The 24,791-nt window shown below is 57.0% G+C and overlaps 1 protein-coding gene and 1 long non-coding RNA gene across 3 annotated transcripts in view; one reads left to right on the top strand and one right to left on the bottom strand.

Annotated features, from left to right (window-relative positions):
- IFFO2 (intermediate filament family orphan 2) overlaps positions 1-23,352 on the top strand; it is a 50,730-nt gene extending 27,378 nt beyond the window's left edge. The window contains exons 2-9 of one of the 2 annotated variants that reach the window (XM_015081564.3): positions 6,988-7,048; positions 8,585-8,680; positions 9,893-10,033; positions 11,208-11,347; positions 15,463-15,583; positions 15,696-15,788; positions 16,714-16,844; positions 18,745-23,352. In XM_015081564.3, coding sequence (XP_014937050.2) covers positions 6,988-7,048; positions 8,585-8,680; positions 9,893-10,033; positions 11,208-11,347; positions 15,463-15,583; positions 15,696-15,788; positions 16,714-16,844; positions 18,745-18,850 — 889 coding nt within the window. In that variant the 3' untranslated portion in view covers positions 18,851-23,352. The remainder of the gene's footprint in view (positions 1-6,987; positions 7,049-8,584; positions 8,681-9,892; positions 10,034-11,207; positions 11,348-15,462; positions 15,584-15,695; positions 15,789-16,713; positions 16,845-18,744) is intronic. The other variant, XM_027060258.2, reaches the window with a different exon arrangement.
- Positions 20,688-23,752, bottom strand: LOC128312770 (uncharacterized). Its single transcript, XR_008292457.1, has 2 exons — positions 23,484-23,752; positions 20,688-20,834 (listed from the first exon to the last, which is right to left on the bottom strand). It is a non-coding gene; the product is annotated as an uncharacterized LOC128312770 (long non-coding RNA).
- Between the last annotated feature and the right edge of the window lie 1,039 nt (positions 23,753-24,791).

Here is a 24,791-nt window from a genome sequence, read left to right as displayed (position 1 = left end):
TCCCTTCCCTGGGATCGGGGGCTCAGTGCAGATGGGAGCACCAGAGTCCGCGGGGAGGAGGACGGGGAGCACGAGTGAGGCGGTGCCCGGAGGTACCCGTGACAGCGGGGCTCAGGGGCAGGGGGAGCCCCTCTGCTCGCAGGCCGGGGGACCCAGCCCTCCTTCTGCTGGAGAGCAAAGATACAGTAAAGCACGAGAGAGGTTCGTGTTGTCAGACAAGGGGGTGCTATGGCGTGGGAAGTTCTGGGGGGCTCAGCAGAAGCCAGGAGGGTGAGGGGCTCCGGATCGTCACCTGCAGCTCGGCCTCTGTTGAGGTGCCCACTCTGATCTCCTGCCCGTGGGCTTGGGTGAAACTGCATTTGCAGAAAGGGTCCCCCTGGTCTGCCTGTGGGCCTGCCACCTTGTCCCCCAGCTTGGGTATTGGTCTGGGCCCCAGCTCTGCAGTGAGGCCAGGGGTGTGGGGAGGGGAGCAGCGCCTCTGTGCGTCTGTGAGTGGGCTCACCCCCTCTGCCGTCCCGGCGGCCTGCACCCGGCTGTGCTGCCGCGGGGTGGGCTCCCCGGGGTCCGGGTGGAAACCGGTCTCTGCCACCTGCCCTCCGCCAGAGGCCAGGCCCACGCTTGGCTCAGAATGAGCTTTTCCACCGGTGGCTCCAGCCTATCCTCACCTGAGCCGGCTTCCCATCACCTGAGTGAGAAAGCCTGGGTGTGCCAGCCGCTTCCCTTCCCTGGAAAGGTGTGGACCATTCCTGTGGCACCCTCCCAGCTCTCTGGGGTCTGGGCGCCGGTGCCACAGCGGTGGCATTTCACCGTTCACGTGGAGCTGCCCCCCATTCGTTGTCTGCTCCGTGCGGGGGGCGGGACTGGGTGTTTTCACCCGTTCTGCCCACCGCAGGCGGTCCTCACGACCACCCTCAAGGGGGGTGGAGAGCTTCCCCTCTCGCAGATAAGGAAGCTGAGGCCCAGAGAGGGTGATCGATTTGCCCAGGGCCACACAGCTGGGAAGTGGCCGGGGCAGGATTCAAACCTAGGAGTCTCCAGGACTTTCCCCCCCCCCCCCCCGCCCCCGGCAGCCCCATGGGCTGTCCCTGAAGCCTTAATTGTTTGGCTGGGGCTGTACCCACTTTCCTCTGGAGCTAGGGCCCCATGGCTTCTTTCTCTGACGGCACAGGAAGTGAAAAATCTGTGAGTCAGTCCCTCTGCCAGTGACTTCAGCTTGGCTTTCCGCCCCCCAGCAGGCCAGGCTTTGTCGGCCCCTTTCCTGAGGCTCTGTATGTCATCATGAGGGGATGGGGGAGGGGGTGGGCCGGGAAGCAGCCCACCCCCTCCCCCCAGAGGCCCGCCAGGCTTCTCCTCCATCATGTGGTTGCAGTGGTGGCTTCTCCGGAATGCAGGGAGACCACATCTGGCTGGGGCGGGTGCTGCCACCTCCTGTCCCGGCCCCTTGCCTCATGCGTGTTCTTCTGCTAAGGTAGTGGCCGAGGCCCCAGCTGCAGCTTCCTTTGGTGGAGTCATTTCCTCTCCTTGCCCTCTTTGTCCTGACATCCCTGCCTCCCCTCTTCAGCCGCTAGGGCAGTGGGAAGTGGGAGAGGGAAGCTTTCTCCTCCCTGCCCCCTTCCTGCCCTGGCGGTCCCTCCCCCCGGCCTTCGTCTCCCTGGAGTGGACAGAGCTGAGCAGAGGGCACTGCCGGGAAGTCTGCTCCTGGGAGCCCCGAGGCTGGGGTGGTGCAAGCTCAGGGTGTTCTGGGCGGAGGGGGTGAGCAGGAGGGCTGAGGAGTGATTGCAGCTTGGATCCATCCATCCATCCAACCAACAGATGCATGCAACTGTTTGGCTCCTGACCAAGTGCGGGTGGGTTTTGCAGCGCTGAGTGCAGACACGGTAATTATAACCAGTTCTCTGTACTGGAGGAAGGGCTGGACCCCCGGCTTTAGACCCGACTCCTCTGCTGACTTGTATGACGGCACCCCTCCTCTGAGCCTCTTTTCCCGCCTAGAACAGGCATCTCACTCATCTTTCCTTCGTGCCCCATCAGGCCAGGGCACAGGGTACCTAAGACTTTTGAGATGGGAGCCAGAGGGCTTCTCCATGCTGCCCGCACGCACATCCGGGGTCCTGATTTGTGCACCGCACGGTTCGAGCCCCTGCCTGTCTTTTGCATCGGCACAGAGGCCCTCTGGGACTGCTGCTGCCCTTGTCTGCTACCCCGTACAGCCACTGTGCTGTGGGTCATGCTGGGCCCCAGGGTCTCCAGGGGTGCCATACATCAGCCCCTTCCTCGCTGGGATCTTGGTTTCTCCTTCAGTTCAAGGCTCCAGGCAGTGGGAGGGTTTGAGCACAGGCCTCTGGAAGGATTGGAATAACTGAGTCGCAGGGGGGCAGGAGGCTAGGCGGGTGGCCAGGAGATGCACCCTGAGGTCCAGCCCAGCTGGAGCTGCGGGCTGGTCGCATGACCATTCAGAGAGTGTGGGAACAGAATGGTTCTCTGGTGTGTGTTGGGGCCACGCTCTCATGTGTTGGTGGAGAGACCCAGGCTCTGAGGGATGGAGATGGGTGCTGGGGGAGGCTGAGCCTGAGTTCGGGCTCACATCCCTCTGCCTCCCGATCCTTGTGAGCTGGGGCCTGGGCTAAGAGAGCAGAGGGCACTCTGCCTTCAGCTTCCTATGTGACCCTGGGCCTCAGTTTCCTTAGCTGTACCCTCAGAGGTTTGGACGAGGTGAATGCTGGTCCCTTTCGGCCTTTGCATTTGGAGGTTCTCTGAGTACAGGTGTGAAATAGAAACGATCCCACTTTGCTAGCTGTGCGATCTTGGGTAATGCTCTTGGACTTGAACTTCTTCATCAGTAACATGGAGATCATAACTGTACCTAGGGGCACCTGAATGGCTCTGTCGGTTAAGCATCCGACTTCGGCTCAGGTCATGATCTCATGGTTCGTGAGTTCGAGCCCCACGTCGGGCTCTGGGCTGACAGCTCGGAGCCTGGAGCCCGCTTCGGATTCTGTGTCTCCCTCTCTCTGACCCTCCCCCGTTCATGCTCTGTCTCTCTCTGTCTCAAAAAAGTAAAGAAACGTTAAAAAAAAAATTTAATAACCGTACCTAGAGGTTAGTGTGAGGCTTGTTTAAATGAGGTGATGCACGTGAAGCTCCTGAGAAGGGTGCCTGGCCCACCGTGTGCACTCGGTCTGTATTAGCTGCTCTACTAGTGTTCTTAGCCTCTTCCTCCTCCCCCATCGTTGTCTGCCCTGCCTGCCGCAGAGGCTGCTGGGAACATCGGAGCGCTCAGAGGAACTGGCCTCAGAGACTGCTGTCCGAGGGTGTCTGCAGGGTGGGGAGGCGAGAGCAGGTCCCCGTGTGTGGTTGGAGCATAGCTGGTGCCGGGGCTGGGCCCCAAGCACTTTCTCTGGAGGTCCCCGACATCGTGGCTGGCTCTCTGGGTCAGAGCCAGGTGTGATGAGGTCCCACGGCCAAGTGGCGGGGGAGGCAGGGGTCCTGAGACCCATCCTCATCTGCAGAATGGGGACAATCCTTGGCGGGGGGGTGGGGGGGGAAGGTTAGGTGGTATTTTATATTTTACGTGTATCTGAATGCCTAACTTGGTGAGCCCCACCCAGACGGTGACCAATAACTATCCCTCCTCTCCCTTCTCTTACCCCACACTTTAAGAAGGAAAAGCTGGAAGTTTTATGAGCCATTGGGCCAGGGCGGGCAGGGGTGGCTCTAAGTGACACAGGCCACCTTGGCCCCGGCTGGAGTTATCTCTGTGCTCCGGGCCTTTGTTTTCTCCGCCCGTAAAATGGGGAGAGGTTTCTCTGCAGCTTTATAGTGTACCACGTGAACACCCTTGCTCAGCGGGGGGCCAGGCGTGACAGCCAGGAGGGCAAAGGCTTAAAAGACTCGATAGTGGACTGGCCCCTGACCCCTAGCAGGTGGGTCCCCTTCCCAGTGGTGGCGGCCACTCCCTGGCCTCCCTGCTGCCCATCTTTGCTGATGCGGGTGCCTCCGCCCGAAACGCCCGTCCTGCTGAAACCTTATTCCCGTGGGCAGATCCAGGTCAGGGGAGGGGACTGTGCCCGGGACAGAGGCGTTGGCATTTCAGAGGCCACAACTTAAAAAAAACAAAAACTTGACCCGTGTTCTGTCAAGCTGCGTGCTCCCTCCTGCGCCGAGCGGCAGGGAACACGGGGCATCTGGGGCCCCTTAAGAAGCACATCACTGACGTCCTTTCACCCCCGTCAGCCAGCGCGGCTGAAGGGCAAAGCTTTTCTGCAATGTCAACGCTGGAGCCCGCAGAGCCAGGTTTTCCCACTGCGGCTGGGAGGTGTGGCAGTGTGGGCAGCAGATTTGGTCTGTCAAGCCAGCTGCTGTTGACACGCCGGGGTCTGCCCTGGGTCTTCCGGGAGCAGGCCTGCCGGCTGCCCACCCGGCCTGGCTTTGGAAATGAAAAGGCCCATGAAGTCATCTGTGTGAGGGCATCGATGTCGGGATGCAGCTTAGAAACCCCAGCGAGGTGTGGGGCCGCTCTGTGTGCTGTGGTGCAGGGGAGCCCGTTAGAAATGCCGCGTGTCCGCCCCGCCCCGCCCCACACCTGCCGAGTCCGAACAAGGTCCCCGGGGTGATTCCTGTGCACATCGCAGCATGGTTCTTGCTGCTCTAGAGCGCGGGCCAGGCTCGAGTCCCATCCCTGCTTACTAGCTGGGTGGCCTCAGACGAGTTCCCTCACCTCTCTGAACGTCAGCTCTTGCATCCACAGGATGGGTGTGGGGAAGATTCTCTACGCGAGCAGGTTAATAAAAATCCACACGGAAGCCAGTGTGTATGAGGCACTGAACTCGGTGCGTGGGACGCAGACTGTGCGGGCCCATCAGTGGTTGTCGCTTTGGAGACCTGGCTTGTGTCTTTGCTCTGGGTCGACTGGGGGCAAATCACTTTCCTTCTCTGGGCCTCATTTGCCCTCTCTGTGCGATGGGTCTGTTAACCCCTCTGTCACTTTCCTCATCAAAAGGTTGCTCGAAGGAAAAGTGAGAGGGGCCGGGCCTCATCTCCAGGAGCCCGTCTGAGAAGCAGATGTGTGTGGGCAAGGTGCCCCTGGGTGCCCACCTCTTCACCCCTCGCGGCCCCCTTCTCTGCTACTCCTGCCCTTGCAATAGCGAGGCCGGCTTGCAGAAGGCAGCCTGTGGCCCTTCCTTGCACCTGCTCTGCTCGGCAGCTTGGAATTGAGTCCCCTGCCCCTCTGAGAGCAGCGTGGCCAGGAGAGATGATTCAGCTCAGACCCGTGTTCTGGGCCTTGGCCTCCCTTGAGAGAAGCCCCAGGAGCCCCATGCTGCGTTGAGGGCAGCCTGTGAACTTCTCCCCACCCGGGGTTCCTGTCTCCCACGGTGGGCCCGGGGCGGGACTCCTGGCCTTGCCCCTGACATACCAGGTGACCTTGGACAAATTCCCTATATGCTGTGGGCCTCGGGTTCCTCATGTGTACAGTGAGGGGGGGGTTCAGTCAGATGGTCTGGCCTGGGGTCGGTCCTTAGCTTCTCTCCCTGCTCTCCTTAGCTTTCTCGGTGCCCTTCATCCCTGGCAGGAGCCCCAGCCCCAGTCCCACTGCCCACCAGGTTCTGGACCCGGCAGCCCCTGGCAGAGCTAGGCCTGCCTGCCAACACCAGGGGGGTTGGTAGAGACCAGAGGGAGCGAGGGAGAAGGGGAGCATGTAGGGGAGAGGAGGAATTTTCCTCTGTGTGTGCAAACAGTATCCGTGTTCTCTTGTTTCCAAAAGCCAGTGACGTAACCTACCCTTCATCCATTCTTCCCCTCTGGCCTATTTTTAGCCGGCCCCGACAGCATCCTAAAAGGCTTCCAGACTCGCCTGCTCTGAGGCCATGTAGGGAGGCGGCCATAGGGTGAGGAAAGAGACAAGCTCATCGGTGTGTTTCAGGAGGGCGGGAGGGAGGGGACCTCTTCCAGGCTTCCTCTGGGGAGGGAGAGGAGCTGGGTGGGGAGCCCAGTTACGGCTCCCATGGGTCCTGGGTCTACAGGGGGCCTGGCAGGGTTACAAGTACTCGGTCTGGAGCCTCCAGCCTGGGTTAGAGTCCTGGCTCCACCTGTCCTCACCCTGACCTTGGGCACCTGACTCTGTGCCTTGCTTTCTCCATCTGTAACACGGGGTAACACTACGGCTGTGCTGGAGGGTTGTTAAGAGGACCGAATTATGTCATGTAGAACCGTGCCTGGTAATTATTAACATCCCATTCTACCTCCAGTTAATGTTGGGGGGTACACTGGGAGCCCCTGGGTGCCCTCTGTTCTTTCCTGTCCAGCTTTAACTAATGTGTGCCCGAATGAGACAATACACAGAAAGCCCTGGAACAGCGCCTGGCGCATAATAAGTGCTGAATAAGTGAGAGCTATATTTATTGTTTTTGTTTTAATGTAACCAAGCAGACCTGGGTTTGAATTCCAGCCCCACCCGCTAGCTAGCTGAGCGTCTCTGGGTAAGACATTTAACCTCTCTGGGCCTCAGTTTCCGTATCTGTGAGCTAGGGATGATCGCTGTGTAGGAGACTTCTCTGCTGATGAAGGTCGCTACAGGACAAGAACCCAAGATCGCAATGATCAGTACAATAAAAGTTTCTTTCTGACGGGTGCTGGCTGCAGCCGGGCTCCCGTGCTGTCCTGTGTGAGGCAACCATAGCAGGAACAGTGGCATTTGCACGGCACTTTACAGCGTGTGTGAAGTAGAGAGTGTGGTCCCTCCGGCCTTCATCTCCCCGCGGCGCTGGTGCCAGCACGTGGCACACGTCACCACCGCCTGATATGGTTATGGGCCGTCCCCCCCACCCCTAGACTGGGAGCTCCTGGAGGGCAGGCCGGGATGGGTTCACTGCTGCCCCTTCCTTGCCTGGCCCGGGGACAGGCCCAGGGTGGGTGCTGGCATTGTGTCTGAGGGCTGGACTGGCACGGGGAGCCCACCCTCTGACCACCTGTCCTTCTCGACTCTTGCAGGTGGGAGGAAGAACTTGCCAAGCGCATGAACCTCCAGACCATGGTGGACACGCTGCAGGAGGTGAGCACCCTTGGAGGTCCCGACCGGGAGATGCTCGTGGGAACCGTGTGGCCAAGGGGCACTGTCGCGGTGGCACAAAGCCCGAGGCCATTCCTGGCTCAGCCCCTGCTCTGTGCTGCTTTCTGTTGCCTCAGTCTCTCCTCAGTGGAGCCACAAGGCCTCTCCTTGTCCCCTGCTTCAGACCTAGGAAGGGACTGGCACAGTGTTGCAGAAAAGCTCCGGGACAGGAGTTGGGAAGCCTGGGTCTAAGTCCCGGTGCTGACCCCTGCTTGCTGGGTGACGTTGGTCCAGTAACTCTTTCCCACCTTCTCCCCACCTGAGCTCAGGATTGGATGGTTTCTCTCTCTCTCTTTTTTTAAATGCTTATTTATTTATTTTGAGAGAGAGGGGGAGAGGGAGAGAGCACGCGCGCACACACACACACACACACACACACACACACGCACGCACAAGTGGGGGAGGGGCAGAGAGAGATGGAGAGTGAGAATCCCAAGCAGGCTCCGTGCTGTCAGCGCAGAGCCTGACGCGGGGCTCGATCTCACGAACTGTGAGATCGTGACCTGAGCCGAAATCAGGAGTCGGACGCTTAACCGACTGAGCCATGCAGGCGCCCCAGGACTGGATGGTCTCTTGAACTGCCCAGCCCCCAGCTTAAGGGAACTGACTTGGGGCGGGATGCCTCGGAGAGGGCTGGTGGCCGTGTCACCAGGTGAGAACATTCCCTTTCGGTTCTGGCTCTGTGTCTATGGCTCTGCTTCTCACCCACCTGCTGGGTACCCTGGGCAGCAAACTCCACCTTCCTGGCCTTTGAATAGCAACCCCAGGAGAAGGCAAGGAAAAGTTCTTTCCAACATTAAAAAGGAATTGCTTTCTGATATTGAAAGCACTGATCTTATAAGAGATAGAATAAAATAATGTCAATATGTAGAAGGAAAAGGATGAATGGCTGCCCCCCCCCCCTTTCTTTTATAACAGAAATCTTTGTATTTACAAACATAACGTGTTCATGGTCACATATTTGGAAAATTCAGAGCAGTACAGGGAGAAAATAAAACCTACCTCCAGTTCTACCCCTGCATAGTTGACAAATTGCCATGTGGCCTTCTGGTCTTTTCTGTGCAAACACAGGTACTCTAGACGTATATGTTTGATTAGGTTAACACACATGACGTTGCCATTTTTGAGATGGGAGATGGTCAACCATTGGGAATCTCACATGGACCGACCTCATATTTTAACCTGTTGGGATCTCTTGTTATATTAACCTGCTCTTCTCTTCTTAATATCTGCCGGGGATTTTTTCCATACGATGACTATTTCTTTGAGAAGTGTTTTAAGCCGAGTGGTGCCCTGAAGTGAACTGGGCTCAGAGGAAAGGCGGGCTGGGGTGAGGTCGTCGGCACCCTTTCCCTGGCATGCAGGTGCCAGGCCTGGTGGGACGTCAGGCGTCCAGGGCTGTAGACCCAGGTGCCCAGCCCTTCCTAGCCCTCAGGATGCCTGGCCCCCTAAGCCCGTCCCCATCTCTGTCCTCCACAGGCGGCACAGGAGGCTGAAGCCATCCAGGAGGAGATGAACGAGAAAATTGAGCGGCTCAAGGCCGAGCTGGTGGTGTTTAAGGGGCTCATGAGTGACGTAAGTGCCACCGGCCGCCACCCCAGGCGTCATGACAACCCCTCCCCCCCCATCATGCAAAATGCTTCATTCACTCCGAGGCTCCAGAGCTCGGCTTCTAGTTAGAGTCCTGGCTGGCTGCGTTTGCCCCGTGAGGATGTCGGATGCATCCGAGACCAGCCCCCACCCCTCACTTCTGCTTCCCTTGGTCTGAGTAGAGATGCATTAATCTGCTGCTTAACCCATCCCGCCCTCCCCTGGGCTCCTCTGATGGTCTGTTTGCGTTTGCTCCGACTCGTCCCAGCTTGCCACGTTGAGGGCAGGTGGTGGCCGTGGGCCTCGCTGTCTGGGCACGGGGAGGGCCCAGTGGCAGGTTGCAGGAGGCCCCGGGTCTGGCCCGTGCCAGCCTGAGAGGCTCCCCAGGCCAGCGGCCTGTAGCAGGGTTGCTTTGTAAAGTTGGGGAAGGCCAGTGTGTGCATCCTTTTGGCGACTGGAACCTTTCTGAGCGACCACGGGTGCAGGGAGCTGTTGGCAACAAAGGCCTCCTTCCTGCTGGGGACCCGGGTTTCCCGCCACCTTCAAGCAGCGGGCCGTACGTAGGGAGGGCCGCCAGAAAGGAGAAGGAGCCCCGATCGCGGGTGACTCAGCCTGGTGTGGCTTCTAGTCCTGAGGGGTGTGGAGCTGGGTGTGGCTGGAAGAAGCCTCTGGGGGCTGCAGGTGAAGGCCACCTGGCTTTCCCTCACTGGGGTCCTGGGGGACCCCCCCTCGTCTTAGGTGATGCCCCGCTGTCAGCCGTGGGGAGGGGGGTCCTGGGGAGAGAGCGCCACTTGGCAGGCCCCTCTGTGGGGGACAGGTGGGGCACACGGGGTGGGAAAGAAGGGAAGTCTTTCAACAGTGGGGGCTGTCTTTCTTTTTCCTTTGCTCTAACAAATAAACACCGTGTCTCTTGAGGGGATGCCTTCCAGCAGCCCTTAGGGAGGCCGCCAAACAGGGTCTCACATTGTCTACTCAGCGCCAAAGCCTTTAGCTCCTACGACCCCCCCTCCCCCTCCCCTAACCTGAGCAGCGCTGGCCCCACCCCCGACGCCCAGGAGAAGCTCCCCGGCCCCCTCGGACTCTGGACCCCGGGCCTCACGCCCCTCCGCCCCTTCAGGAGCCTGGGAGCGACTCCCCCGCCCCCCTGTGCTTGGTCCAGCCCTCGCTCACGTAACCCCCCTGCTGTCCTCCCTGCAGCCCATGACAGACCTGGACACAAAGATCCAAGAAAAGGCCATGAAGGTGGACATGGACATCTGCCGTCGAATCGATATCACGGCCAAGCTGTGCGATGTCGCACAGCAGCGGAACTCGGAAGACGTGTCCAAGATCTTCCAGGTGAATAGGGCCACCCTGCTCACCAGCTGCCACTCCCCACTCCCAGAGGGCCTGGCCTCCACCCTGCATGGCCCTATTCCCCCCGAGCCCTGCCCACTCCCCTTCCCCCCAGAGGTAGCGTTTACCCACCCCTCTGGCCTCCCCAGGACGAGGTAGAATCAGGCGCTTGTAGGCCCCTCAGGCTGCGTCGTCAAGGAGGAGTGCTTCATCCTGCGGCTGAAGAGGCCACTTGGCCCGGAGGGGGGTGGGGTGACACGACCGGCTCAGGGAGGGAAAGGAAGTGCCAGGAGGGATCTCAGGTCTCCTCACCCCTCAGGGCTCGGCCCACGGGGCGCCATCGCCCAGGTCGAGGGCCCTGGCCAGGCTGTGGGAGCCCTGGGTTGGCCGACCTGAGCCCTGGCAGTTGAGTCTAAGATTTCCCAAGAGGGGCTTTTGGTCTCTATTTTCCGCTTCCACTGAAGAGCCTCTGTCAGTACCCTGGGGGCTTGTCCAGCTGCCCAGAGGGCATGCGTCATTCTCCAAAGGCTGCTTCTTGAATTTTGGGTTGTGGTTTGGCTTTTTGCTTGAGCCCAGGGCAATACGGTGTGTCGTCGCCTTAAGTGCGTGACTTCGGACGTAGCGGGAGAAATCCGGGCTCGTCCACCTCCGCGCCTTCTTGCTGCCGCCTCTGCTGGGGAGCAGGGGTGACCATGCCAGGCTTTGTTTGGTTTGCTCATGTCTTGTCTGCTTGGAGTGGAGGAAGCTTGGTGAACCTGGGGCTGCCTGCCCGTTACCTTTGCGTGCAAGCAGGAGGGCTCTGAGCGTGGGGCCTCTGGGCCCCTGTGAGGGGTTTCTCCATCTCTGGCTGGCTCTGACACATCCCGGGTGACTCTGTGCCCCAGGCTGGCCCATCCCTCTCCCCCAGATGGTGGGCCTACTGCTCTGGTGAAGGGCTGAGCCGGGCCGGCCCACCCCCAGGGGAGGGAAGGGTCAGGCCGTCTGTTCTCCGTCCTGCATGTCTCCGCCTCACGCTCCCTGCTAGCTCCGCCTGCTTCTTAGAGGAGTTCAGCTCTGCACCCTTCCTGGCAGTGGCTACCCCAGCCACGCTCCATCCATCCCGTGGGATGCCGGCTCCCTTCCCAGCCCATCCCAGCCGAGCCTCCCACTTACCTCGATCTCTTCCTTTCCGGGTCAGGTGGTCCCCAAAAAGAAAGAGCGTAAGGTGGCCTCTGACGATGACATCTCCGAGCAGGACGGGGAGGTGAACCGGTTCTCAGATGACGAGGTCGGCTCCATGAACATCACGGACGAGATGAAACGCATGTTTAACCAGCTGTGAGTATCTCCACTGCCCCAGCCCTCCCCGGGGCGGGGGGGCGGGGGGGGGGGCTCCTCTCCAGTTTCCCCAGATTGCTGGGACAGGGGTGGCAAACCGGTGACCTGGGCTGAAAGCAGCCTGCAGATGTGTTTTGTGTGGCTGGCATGGTGTTCTGAAAGAATTTAGATTTATTTTCAATCTTTACAGTTTGGGGAGTTTCACATTTTCAGAAGAGGCCAAGTGGTTAGTGGTGGTCCTGTCAGATCAAGCCTTCCGCTCCCACCATTGTCCTTGCAGGGCAGCGGGAGGGGAGGGGAGGGTAGCCAAGCCGATCCACACACCAGGGCCCCCCAGGCTGGCCGGCGGAGGGCTCCCGACGTCCACTGAGCATCCTGTGTCTGTAAGGTGCTTCACAAATGTGACTTCGGGGACTCCAGACAGTTGACCAAGGAGGTTGGATTCCCGTTTCCCCTTTTGTACACGAGGAAACTGACACTCACGGGAGGGAAGCCACTTGGCCAAGACCACCCCACGGATAAGGTGGCGGAGCTGAGATTCAGAGTCAGGCATGTCACCTGTGAGATGCCGCGGGCCAGTGGCAGAGTCCGGGGCTGGCTGTGGTCAGTGGTGGGCTGGAGCCAGCTCGTACCAGCTCATGAAAGCGATCGCACACATGTCTGCCCACTCCATGTCCAGTGACGGCACAGGGAAGTCGCTTCAAGTTTGCCCTGGTGGGAAACTGGCGAATACTTTCCATCAGGGCTGCTCTCCCCTCCCCTGTGGAAAGCTGGTTTCCTAGAACCCCCACCGGCCGTAGTCGCCTAGGGCAGGGACACACTGTGTATGGCCTTGGCCTGCCCAGTGCCATATTCTCAATCCAAATCCATCTTTAACTGTGACTCATGTAGTGCCCTAAAGTGGGGAGGGGGAGGGGAGAGGAGGGTGCAGCTGTGGGCATTAGGTGACTCACCTATGGGCCTGGAGTCAAAGGGCTGGGCTGGGACAGGGTCTTTGGGGCCGTTTCCTCCTGCCCCACGGGCCTGCTCTTGGCTGCTCTTTCTCTGGAGGCCTTCGCAGTGGGGCACCCGAGCCCTGAGAGCTCTGCTTTTCCCCAGGGCTCTGGGTTTCCAACAGCAGGGCTACGTTTGAGCTCTTGGCTCTCCTGAGCCATCGCAAAAACCCCACAGAACCCCTCCAGAGGGGGCACGTGTCTTTCGCAGTTGCCTGTGACATTGTACTCAGCTCAGAAGCCAGGGCACAGCCATCTCCTGATGGCTTCCTGCAAAGCTCCGGGGCTGGCTTAGCATTACAGAATCCGAGGGTCACTCAGCCCAGCCCTTCACGTACAGATGGGGAAACCGAGGATAAGAGAGGGGCCTGCCAGGAGCTGGAACAGAGCGGGGTCCCTGACTCTCGGTCGACTGCTTTGTCCCCAACTGGCTGTCTTTGTGCTCAGAGAGATGTCTCCCTCTGCCCTCCTTGCAACATCATCTCTGCCCTGGTCCCTTTGTGGCCGAGCCAGGTGACTCTCAGGGAGACAGGAGTCAGAACCGAGCAGGGATGGGTTTGCCTGCCACCTCCTTGTACTTGTCATTCTCTTGACACAGAACTGAGGTGGGCTGCGTTTTGGGGGTTTGCTGTTTGAGGGTGACAGTCTCCTGGACTCTTGATATCATCTTCTGACGTCCCCTCCAAATGTCATACTCTCATCGAAGAGAACTCTTGGTTGGATCCGGTTGTTCTGAATGTTAGGCTGGGCATTGTCCGCCCCCCCAGGCCCAGGCTGGGTTCATTCGCATGGATTCAGGGGCTTTGTCCCCGTTTTCAGAAAGTCACCAGGGGATAGTTAGGCCTCCTAGGAATGGGGTGAGCTGAAAGGGACAGTCCCAAGAGCTGGGTCTGGGGGCTCCACCGGAAGCAGTACTGTGTATACAAAGGAGGTTCCAATGCAAAAACGGGTGCCTGGTGTTGACAGGTCTGAACTAGGTTCAGTATCTAATTAGATTTATCAGTTGTACAGTTGCCTAGATTAAAAAAAAAAAAATCCTCTGATCTCTCTCCACCCTTGCAGTCCTGGCCGAGGCCGTGCTGACCCCACCCTCGGCAGGGCCCCGGCCCCTCCCACTGACATGTCCGTGTCCCCTCGCTATGGACTGGGCAGAGACCCAAGCCAGAGGCTGCCCCCCGGCCGGTTCCACTGATGTCTTTGAATAATGCGCCCGTGTCAGGGCTGTTTTGTTTTGATCAAAATCTGTTGCTTGGGCTTCAGACCAAGGAGAAGGGGAGGAATTTGATACTTTCCCTGCACCGGGGCCAGCTCCTTGGCTCCGCCTTCTCGATCGTCTGACCCTCCTCTCTTGCCCATCTTCCCATCCTTTCTGGCTCCCCGTTACTCAGCCAGGGTTTCCTTTAGATTCCAGACGCTAGAAAGGAAGTGAAGTCAGCAGTCGAGTATGTGTTGCGGTGCGGGTGGACCCCAGGGGCTCGTCTGGAGCTAGTCCAGGCCAGCATTGCCTTCCGACACAGCCCTGGTCCCTGCTCTGGTCCCTGGTCCCTGGACCCACGGAGCCACCTACAGGATCCAGCAGGAACTGCATTTTGGTGGGGAACCTGGCTCCAGGGGAGGCTCTAGGTAGTTTTTAACCGGAAGTTCTTCTTGGGCCCAGCCTGGTGGCCCCCAGCCTGATCCTTTGGGAAAATAGGGAGCAGTGTCCCGGAGAATCCAGGGAGGAGTTGAAGGAGAGCCCCGGGACTCACGGTTCTCTTCTGTGGCTGATTCGACGGATCGAATGATTTAACCCCACAGACCTCAGCCTTCCCATCTGATTTTTGAGGTCCCTTCCAGCAGGGGGAGCCAGGGCATCTCCAGAAACCCCTCAGTCCCAGGCCAGCCTGTATGGTCTGTTACTACCTCTAGTCCCGGTGAATAGGGAGGCTCTGAAATTACTTGGGCTTTGAATGCAAACCCGATTTCCAGCATGTGTTGGTCCAGCAGTCTACCTAATCCCTGCAGCCTTCAGTGTCCTCATGTGTAAAATGGGAGTAATAATTATGCTTGCTTCATAGGAACGTCGTGAGGCTGGAATGAAATGCAGTTTAATAGAGGCGTAGCGGCCCGTTGCGTGCCCGGCACATATGGGTGCTCGGTGTGTTTTCCTGGGGAGGAAAAGGCTGTGGGAAACATCTGGTTTTTAGCCCCAGTTTCTGTTACAAGCAAGCAGTGTGACTTTGGACAAGTGTGGTTTTCTTTCTGAGCTGCAGTTTCCTCACCTGTAAATTGGGAACAATAGCAACCTTTTCCTAGTTGTGGAGAAGATGATATAAATCGCTAGAAAGGAAGTCAAGTCAGCAGTGGACTATGTGTTGTGATATACTCTTGCAAAGTAGGGTCTCAAGAAATGAGCTGGTACCTGAGTGAAAATAGTCACAAGGGATGCCTGCGTGGCTCAGTTGGTTAAGTGTCTGACTTCAGCTCAGGTCATGATCTCGCTGTTCATGGGTTCGAGCCGTGTGTCGGGCTCTGTGCTGACAGCTCAGAGCCTGGAGCCTGTTTCAGATTCTGTGTCTCCCTCTTTCTCTGCCCTTTGCCTGCTCCCTCTCCCTCTTTCTCTGCCCTTTGCCTGCTCTCTCTCTCTCTCTCAAAAATAAACATTAAAGGGGCGCCTGGTGGCTCACTCAGTTAAGCATCTGACTTCGGCTCAGGTCATGATCTCGCTGTTCATGGGTTCGAGCCCCGCGTCGGGCTCTGTGCTGACGGCTGGGAGCCTGGAGCCTGCTTCGGATTCTGTGTCTCCCTCCCTTTCTGCCCCTTCCCCACTTGTGCTCTGTCTCTCTCTGTCTCTCAAAAATAATAAATGTAAAAAAATAAAAATAAAAAAATAAACATTAAAATTAAAAAATATATATGTATATACATTTTAAGTTCTGTAAGTAATATGTAAGTACTTTCTGCATTTTAAAAGAGTTGAACCCCCATGGTAAGATGCGTGTCCCCTTTGGCCAGTGCCCCTCTCTGTTTGGGGGGGGCCACCTTGCAGGAGCATACCCATTGGGGCAGCACCCCTGTCTCTCCCAGACCCCGGCCTCTGGAGCTGGCCTCTGCTCAGCCCTGCCCTCTGGTGTCCTCCCACAGGCGTGAGACCTTTGACTTTGACGACGACTGTGACAGCCTGACGTGGGAAGAGAACGAGGACACGCTGCTGCTCTGGGAGGACTTCACCAACTGCAACCCGACCATCGACCTGCAGGGCGAGGTGAGCCCGGGGCCTGGCCTCCCACAGTCCTCCCAGCCATCCCCTGCCCCTGCTATGCCCCGGCAGCCCATGCCATCCGTCTCACCCGGCCCCCTTTGCTCTGTGTCCCCAGCAAGAGGAGAATTTGGGCAACTTGATCCATGAGACAGAATCCTTCTTCAAGACAAGAGACAAGGAGTACCAGGAAACGATCGGCCAGATCGAGGTGAGGATCTCGGGCTCTGGGACCCCCTAGAGACGCCCCCGTGAAGCGAGGTGTCCGTCACAGTGGAGACCCCGTGACGAGGGTGCCTGTGGACCAGGGGTCGGGAGTTGGAGGCCTGCGGTTTCCTGTCTGCCCCTGGGTGGGTCCTACCCCACCTTAAGGCCTCTGTTTTCCAATGTGTAAAATACGTAAAATGGGGGTGGTCATCCCTGCCTGTCCCGGAGAACTTTTTTTTCCCTAAGTTATTCAACTGAGATCGTGATCCCAAATAAGCAGGGATGACGCCTGAGTGACACTGAGTGATGCCAGGCACCGAGTAAGCCCTTACGAGGACAGCCTCCCTGGTACCCACATACCCTCTCTGTGCCGAGAGGTAATGAGGTGCCTGCACCCCGCGTCGTGGGTACCGTGCACCCCGTTTTGGGGGGAGGAGATCCTCCCCCCGTGCAGTGGCTCCTGTGCACCTCGTTTTACAGAGGAGGAAGTGAGGTGGAAAAAAGCCCGTGTGGCTTGCCCAGGGCATCCAGCCAAGAAGCAGCCTTCAGGCCTCCTGTCTCCTCTCTAGAGCCTGCACACCTGGCCACGTCTTTCGCTGAGGGTGAATGCTGGCGAAAGAGCGGGCCAGCTCCTTCCCTGGGGGACATAGCATTTGGTAGAGGAGAAGGGTCAGAAACGTAACAGGGACCTGAGAACTTTCCTAATCAAGTCCGGGGAAAGGAGCGCAGGGATGCTGGGCTGGGCAGAGTCAGTGGAACCAGGAAGGCTGCCCTCCCCCCCATGGTCGCTAAGCAACCGTTCCCCTTTCACTGGAAGCCGTTCTGGAGGCCACGGACCAACACACAGAGAATGGAGGGAGGCCCAGAGGGTGTGGGGGCCGGGGTGGGTGACTTGGCCTCACCTTTATCCCCGCATCGGGTCCCGGCAGCTGGAGCTGGCCACAGCCAAGAGTGACATGAACCGGCACTTGCACGAGTACATGGAGATGTGCAGCATGAAACGTGGCCTGGACGTGCAGATGGAGACCTGCCGCCGGCTCATCAAAGGCTCCGCTGACAGGTACCCAGCCCGGTCCTCCCTGGGGATTCAGTGACTGCGTCCTTTGGGGGGGGTGGGCATTTGTGGGGCTGCAGTTTACAGCCTGGCCCATTTCGTCTGCTCAGCCCTTCTGTCCATCCTCCTGTCTGTCCATCCATCCCTCCATCCCTCCATCCATCCGTCCATCCCTCCCTCCCTCCATTCCTCCCTCCCTCCCTCCCTCCATCCTTCCATCCGTCCATCCATCCATCCATCCCTCCCTCCCTCCCTCCATCCCTCCATCCATCTCTCCATCCATCCCTCCATCTGTCCATACCTCCATCCCTCCCTCCCTCCATCCATCCATTCATCTGTCCATCCATCCCTCCATCCATCTCTCCATCCGTCCATATCTCTATCCATCCATTCATCTGTCCATCCATCCATCCATCCATCCATCCCTCCCTCCATCCTTCCATCCATCCATCCCTCCATCCCTCCCTCCATCCCTCCCCCCATCCATCCCTCCCTCCCTCCATTCATCCCTCCCTCCATCCATCCTTCCATCCGTCCATCCATCCATCTTTCCATCCGTCCCTCCCTCCCTCCCTCCATCCATCCCTCCATCCATCTCTCCATCTATCCATCCATCCATCCATCCCTCCCTCCCTCCATCCATCCATTCATCTGTCCATCCATCCATCTATCCATCCATCCATCCATTCCTCCATCCATCCCTCCCTCCCTCCCCCATCCATCCATCCATCCCTCCATCCATCCCTCCTTCCCTTCCTCCATCCATCCATCCATCCATCCATCCATCCATCCATGTATCCAATGAGTATTAGCCGCTTGCTGTGTGCTGGACGACTTATGTAGTCTGATCTCACGTAACTCCCGTGACAGCCCTGTCCCCACTGATTCCACAGCTACTTGTCACGTCAAAGGCCTGCTCTGTGCCAGGCTGCAGAGACAGTGATGAACAGAACAGCCACAGCCCCTGCCTCTAGGGGCTCATGCCCCACTTTCTGCCGAATTGCCAGTGGGTGGAGGAGGTAGGGAGGGCACTCCTCCACTACTGCCGATGGGGCTCATACTTGTCCTTTTCCATCTTCCATCCAAGAGCCACCTGGGTCTGGCCCCAGGAGACTGATGTGCATCAGGCCCCTTGTATCTGCCAGGGAACACCAAAACAAAGAGCCCCTGCCTTTGAGGAACACGCAGCCTTTTTGGGGAGACATATGCTAATAATAAAATGAGATAATACATGTAAAATGCTTGGCACGAAGCACACATATGTTAATTGTAATTGTTTCTCTTATTATGACTGTATTCCTGCGGGCCATGGTTCAGGCTATAAGAGGGAGAGACAGCTCAGTGGGAAGCTGCGTGGGGGGCCCTGGGCTTAGCATGCCACACCTTTAGCTCACTGTTTCCCCCCAGAGTCCCCTGTCTTTATCTCCGTTGTTCAGATGGAGGAGCGTAGGCTTAGGCTGGTTAAATAGCTTGCCTGAGGCCCCCCAGCTCTTCAGCGATAGGGCCAGAATTCGAACCCAGTACCATTGGCCACTTTCCTGTATGGCCTCCCTCTGAGTTAATTGGGGTTTACTGAGCACCTACCACGTGCCCAGCCCTGCATTAGGTGGTTGGAGAATAGGAACCAAGCTCGATCCATAGTTCCTGCTGCCAGGGAGCTCTCAGCACCCAGCAATTAGAGGCATTGGGGGCGGGGGGTGGTTCCCAAGAGGTCTTGAGGGCCACAGTCAACTTGTGAGCTTAGAAGATTCTAAAGAAAGCAGAGGAAGGCCAGGGGTCTCAGGGCAGGACACCCCTCTGGGGTTAGATTATACACAAGTGCCGGCTCAGTCTTTTCTGCTCCTTGGATCCCTTCAGGGGTCCGCAGATTGCCCTCTGAATGACCCCATTCTCTTGTGCCTTCCAGGAATTCACCGTCCCCCAGCTCCGTGGCCAGCAGCGACTCAGGAAGTACAGACGAGATCCAGGATGAGTTTGAGCGGGAGGCGGATGTGGAGCCCATGGTCAGCTGATGACTGAGGCCCCCCTGTGCCTGGTGGTCTCGGTGACGGGGCCTCTGCCCCCGCTCCCCGTGGGGCTGGGAAGGCTCCTCAGAGCGGGGCTCCAGTCCTCACCACACCGACTCCCTCTGCCCTCCCGTCTCCGGAGGCCCCGAGGGACCGCTGCTTCCTTCCTTCCAGCCCACCACCAACCAGTGCCCCTTCTCCATCCACCCACCCAAGGAATGGTGCTGTCGATTTCTATTGTTCTCCACATCACAAATGCAGACTTCTGTCCGGACGATGCAGAGTTAACTGTGCCTTTTCCCCTAAGCTGAGCCACTTTGAGCTCCAAAGAATTATTCCTAGCAGGTGTTTTTATACAAAACTCTAAGGTGAGGGCGGGGCCCCTGGCATGGTATAATATGGATTTCTACCCTCCCACCTGCTCCTCTGATTGGCCGTGAGCTATGCCCTTCCCTCCTCTGCCTGGCCAGTGCAGACCTGAGTTGGCCTTGGGGTGGTCCACCTCCCCCCCCCCTACCCCAGGAAGGAGCTGTTTGCCTTTGCAACCTTTCTAGGCCTGGGTGGGGGCCTCTCAAGTGCTTTAACTTGAAAAGATGGAAGGAGGGAGGGGAGACAAAATTTTCTTTTTTTTCTTTTTTGGATCGAGTGGCAAAGTGGAGGGACAAGGCACTGTGGGGGGGGGGGGGAGTGGAGTCTCACTGTGTTTAAACTACTATGCAAAAAACAAACAAACAAAAAAAAAAAAAACAAAAAAAGCAGCTTGCCTTATATCATTGTGGAAGGTAGGCTCCCGCCCTGACTCCTGGTTTTCCCCCGGAGCTCGGAGGGAGGCTGAAGCTAGGGCGAGCTCTCTCGCAACCTCCTCGGGTGAGCACTGACTTGGGACGGGGGTTCTGTCACGGTTGGTAGTGAGGCCTGGGTCCTGCAAGGCCCTTGGCCCACCTGACTGCTTGCTCTCTTGGGACCTCTGTGGGGTGGGAGGGGTCTTCTATTGCCCTGGTCATTGGCAAGTAAACACATTTTGTTTTCTTGATGTTTTTCTCTCCCTTCCCAGCCAATGATAAGGGGCTATAGGTCTGTAATTTCTCTGTGAGAAAGTCTGAAGGGGGCTAGGTCTGGTATCTGCCCCCTCCATAGTGGAGCTGGGTTCCTACCTCCTGCCGCCATCTTGGTTCTCCACTGCCCCCAGTTGTCCACTTCTTGGCCACTGGCTGACACTGGAAAGGGAAGGGGAGGGAGGCATCGAGGGCTGCTGGCAGATCAGAGGTGGTGGCAGGAGCGGAGCTCATCTCTGGATGAGAGCCGTCCTTGTTCTGCTCATGGACACCCGCAAGCCTGTTTCTATTCTTCACTTGATTGACCGACTGGCAGGGAGTGAATCTGAGCCAGTGTCTCCCCAAGACTTGAGTGGGCCTGTGTCAAAAGGCACCACGTTGAGGCCACGCTGCCAAATCTCAGCTTGGAACCAGGCGAGCAGGTTTCGCTTTTTAAGAAAAATTTCTTTTTGGACCCACTCCTGTGGGTGGGATCGCCGATTTTTTTTTTTTTTTTAATTGGCCCAGGAGCTCCCCCTGGAGGTCAAAGAAGCAAAATGTGCCCAAGGACCAGAACTTCTCGCCTACTGCTCCTGTGTGGAGGCAGAGGAGGGGCTCTGGCTTTAAAACGGATTGCAGCCCCCTGTCTTTCTTCCTCAGGGTACCAGCGACCTGTTAGGGCCTTCTCTCTCTTCCGTTTCCCCCACCTGTTTTGCAGTCTTAAAACCATTGTACATAATATTCATATAATATATATATATATATATATATATATATATATATATATATCTGGAGAGAGAGAGTGTATGTTAGTGACTGTATGTAATTTTTATTTATCAGAACTTGGTGGCCTTCATCGTGAGTTCTTTCCATTGTTGTTATTGTCGCTGAGGGAGCCTGCTAGTGGTTCCCCGTGGCATCTGGCTGAGAGGCTTCCATCCCCGGCCGAACGGCCCCTGGGTAGGTACATGGAGGGATTGATGGCTTCAGAGGAGAGACAGCCCCTTTCCCTCCTCCTCACTGACCCTTGTTCTAAAGGTTACAGGGTTCAAACATACCTGATTATTATGGTCCTTAGTGTTATTGTTGTTTTAGTTTTAGTTTCATTTTAACCAAAGGTTATCAGAGCCAGTTGGCCTTGGACCTCAGCTGCTGAAAAGATTTTCCGTTTCCGGGAGGACCCCTCGGGCCTCCTCTGTCCGGGGCTGGGGGGAGGCCTGGAAGGACGTGGTTTGGGAGGCAGAGTGGAAGCCAGCCCCGGGTTGTTCCTCAAGGTGGTGGGAGGGTGACAGACCTAGCTTTAGTGTTAAGACGTAAGGCAACAGTGTAAGTATTTGGGGGTAACTAAGGTGACCGGGGCAATCGGTGTCCGGTGGTGTTATTTATGCTTCCCATTTTGTGTACATAGGACGTTCATCTCTGGGACTAGCGTGCTCTAAGTTTGTCCAGGGAGTATGGAAATGGCAGGAGCCAGAGATAGATGCTGGCCAGAAAGTTCCTTCTTGCTGATTTTCCATAGCTGCTCTCCTCTGGGGAGCAAGGATTTGGGGCAGGACGATGGGGGTGGGGGACAGCAAGGGGGTGGCCGACCCGCCTCCTTGGCAGGGGGCCTGGGTCTTGGTCTGGCTACCTTTCTCCCCACCAAGTTCTGTTTTTTTTTGTTTTGTTTTGTTTTTTTGAGTTCGTTGCCAGTGGGCCCTGCTTGTCCCCTCGCCACGAGCCCACAGCTTGCCAAGAAAGACCCCAACGCTCGCTGGGGCAGCACTAGGTCCGGTCGGGACGAACTGGTCCGTCCTTTGTAAAGCTGTAAATAGTCAAATTTCTATTTCTAAGCCCAGTGTCATATTGACATTGGTATTTTAGGGTTGTTCTCAGATGGGCTCTCCTGTGCTGCCCTCTCTCACTCTCCTATTTTTGGGGGTTTTATAAAAAGAGAGGATCGGGGAGGAGCAGGGAGAGTAGCTTTCCTTTGGGCTCCCTGGTTGTGGAATCCACATGCGCGCGCGTGCGCACACACACACACACACACACACACACACACACACTCTCCTCTGAGACTCCAAACAGGATAAACAAAAAAGATCATTGGCAAGTAAACACATTTTGTTTTCTTGTAGCAATATATCTTGAGGTCTCTGAAGGCCCAGTCTGTCACAGACTTGGCTCTGACCTACAGAGAAGCAAACCACTTTGGCTTGGAATGGGGGAGAGGGTGCGGGGTAGGGGGTAATAGAAGGTGTCACTTAAGCTAAATGTAACCTATTTATAAAGCAAGAGATTCTCATCTATTTTTATGAAAGGAAAAGGGTTTTTAAATCCAGGGTAGGCAGTTATGGCAGCCCAGCGTTCTTCTGTGAACAAGATGCATGTTGCTGCTGCTGAATATAACCAGTGCCCCTCGCCCCATCTCCCCGGCCTCACCGCCTACTCACCTGCACCCATGAGCGGCTTCAGCAGAGCCTACGTCCCGCTTCACCCCGTTTCCCTGTTCCTGAACCCCTCCCCCAGCTCCTCGGTCCTTGGAAGTCTTTGGGGGGGGGCACTTGTGGGCGTGGGTGGGCAGTGGGGAATTCAGAATTGAGGTGGGTGGGGGGAGGCGAAAGGGGGCACCAGGTAGGGGCCCAGCTCTGCCTCGGAGGGTGGGCTCTGAGTAGTTACTCACACTCCGATCTGCCCAGACCCATTTCCAAGTCAGCTGTGTTTGGGAGAGGCTGAGAACCAGCAGGCTGTGGGCGGCCATGGGACTGTTGGTTCAGGGAGCATTTGGCTTCCTTGGGGCCTGGGCCCTAGTGGGTCCCAGGTCGTCAGGCAGCTGGAGCAGGGATGGAAATGCCAGGGGGTGCCTCCCTCCCAGCCCCAGCTGTGCGGACTCCGGGCCGAGGCCTGGGCTGTGGTCCTTGATGTGCTCCTCCGGGGTGTGGGAGAGGACTAGGGTGCTGCGTGCTGGGTCCTGCTCAGACCTGGGTTCACCACCCGGAGACCCCGAGCTCTGGTTCTAGAAGGGCACGCTCCTAGAGTGTGGAGTCTGGGGGCAGCCGGGTGGGTAGGGGGGGAGAGCAGATTCTCTCTGAAAGGGAATTTTCCACGCGTGGAGGATTTCTAGGCTCAAGGGGGGCTCGTGTGTTGGTCTTGGGCAAATCCCCCACCGTTCCTGCCGCCAGGCCCTCAAAGAAATGAGGCGAAGGCACCATCCCCACCCCTAGCAAGACCCCTTCGGTGGACATTTTAGCATCTACCTGATTTTTAGCCCCATCCAGGGAGACTTTGTATCCCACAGCCCCATCCCACCCCACTGTTGCTGTCTGTCTGCCAGTTGGGTCTCGTGTCAAGGGCAAGGGGGCGGGGGGAGGTTTATACTCATTGAAAGACTACTGATCCTACCAGAAACCAACCTGTTTACTGTACTGTTGTAAATATCATGCCCTTTATATCCTGTATATTGGCTTCTTTTAAATAAAGTGAAATGTCTTAGAATTGATGGCGTTTTTTTTGGGGGGGGGGTGGATAAAGTAGTGATGGGGGAGGGGCAAGAGGACTGAGGGCCACGTAAACACCAAACCAAGTAACTGGCCAATTTGTGATAAAATAGGGAAATTTCACATCACCTGCTATAGTTTCATCTCCCAGTAAACTCTTTGGAAGTCGATAAAGCAGGAAGGGGAAGAGCGAGCCACAGGTATCATAGGCTGAGTAACCGGCAGAGACTGGCTTGCAGTTGAGGTCCTTCCTGTTAATCATAAAGCCCGCCGTTTCTTGAACCAACCTTTTACTGAGCCCATGAGAGGCCACCTTCTGGGACTCTGAATTTGACACTGTCCAGTGTTCTAGTGTCTTCGTGTTAATGGCCAAATCTGGGGAGACATTGCCTTGTGTCAGCTGCCCCCCTCCCTCCCGCCCCCTCCCCACCCACACACTAGAGTTTTCTGCATGGATTAAGAGAGACAGGAATGCCTGGGTGGCTCAGTCAGTTAAGCGTCTGACTCCAGCCCTGCTCAGGTCATGACCTTGTGGTTTGTGACTTCAATTCCGGCCTTGAGCTCTGTGCTGACAGCACAGAACCTGCTTAGGATTCTCTCTCTGCCCTCCGCCACTCGTGGTCTTTCTCTCAAAATAAATCAATAAACTTAAACTTTTTTTAATAGAGCCACCAATTCCAATCTATTTCTACCATCTTTAAGACTTGCGCTTAATGTAGCTTCCTTTTCTCGCTTCCTGCTCTTTAAATTCCCCCGAAGTGTCTTAAAGGGTGTGACCTGGAGAAAGAGGAGTAGCATGAAATAATGGGGACATTCTAGGGTGGGTATTATTGCCCCTCTAATATAGACCTGGAAACTGAGACCCAGGGAAGTGATGTATTTTGCTAACGTCCTAAGTTGGAACCGCAATCACGCCTCGGGACTGACTCCTAAGCAGGTTCTCGGTTCACGCTGGAGGAAATATAAACAGGTAAACTGGAAGAGTGTTTAGGAATAGAACGAATCCCTAGGACCCCGCCACCGGAAAGGTTTCAGAATCCTAATAGTAAATAAAGCGTTCAAGCAAACAACTTCAAGAGGAAACCAAAAGTTTGACTGGGGTGGGGTGAGCTGGCGGGGGTGGAATGGAGGTCAGGGACAACTGGTTCCAAGGTCAGAAGCTTTGAGGGAAAAGCTAAGCATGGACTGGCTGGGTTTTCTCTCTTATTGATCGTAATCTGCCAGCAAGCAGGCGGATTTATCTCAGCGTCAGGCTCACGCAAGCTTTAGGGCCGGCGCGACGCTGGGAGGTGGAGGCGGCTGGGCACCCACCAGGAGGAGGCTGGAGGCAGGGTTTGCAGGCTCATCCCAGGGGCTGCAGTCTCCGCGTGGAGGCAAGGGGCTGGCCGCGGTGTGGACCCGCGGGGTCAAAGAACCTGATGCCATCTGACCACGGGC

Source organism: Acinonyx jubatus, chromosome C1 (assembly GCF_027475565.1).
Source record: "Acinonyx jubatus isolate Ajub_Pintada_27869175 chromosome C1, VMU_Ajub_asm_v1.0, whole genome shotgun sequence".
Lineage (NCBI taxonomy): Eukaryota > Metazoa > Chordata > Mammalia > Carnivora > Felidae > Acinonyx > Acinonyx jubatus.
This window is presented reverse-complemented; position numbering and strand designations above follow the sequence as displayed.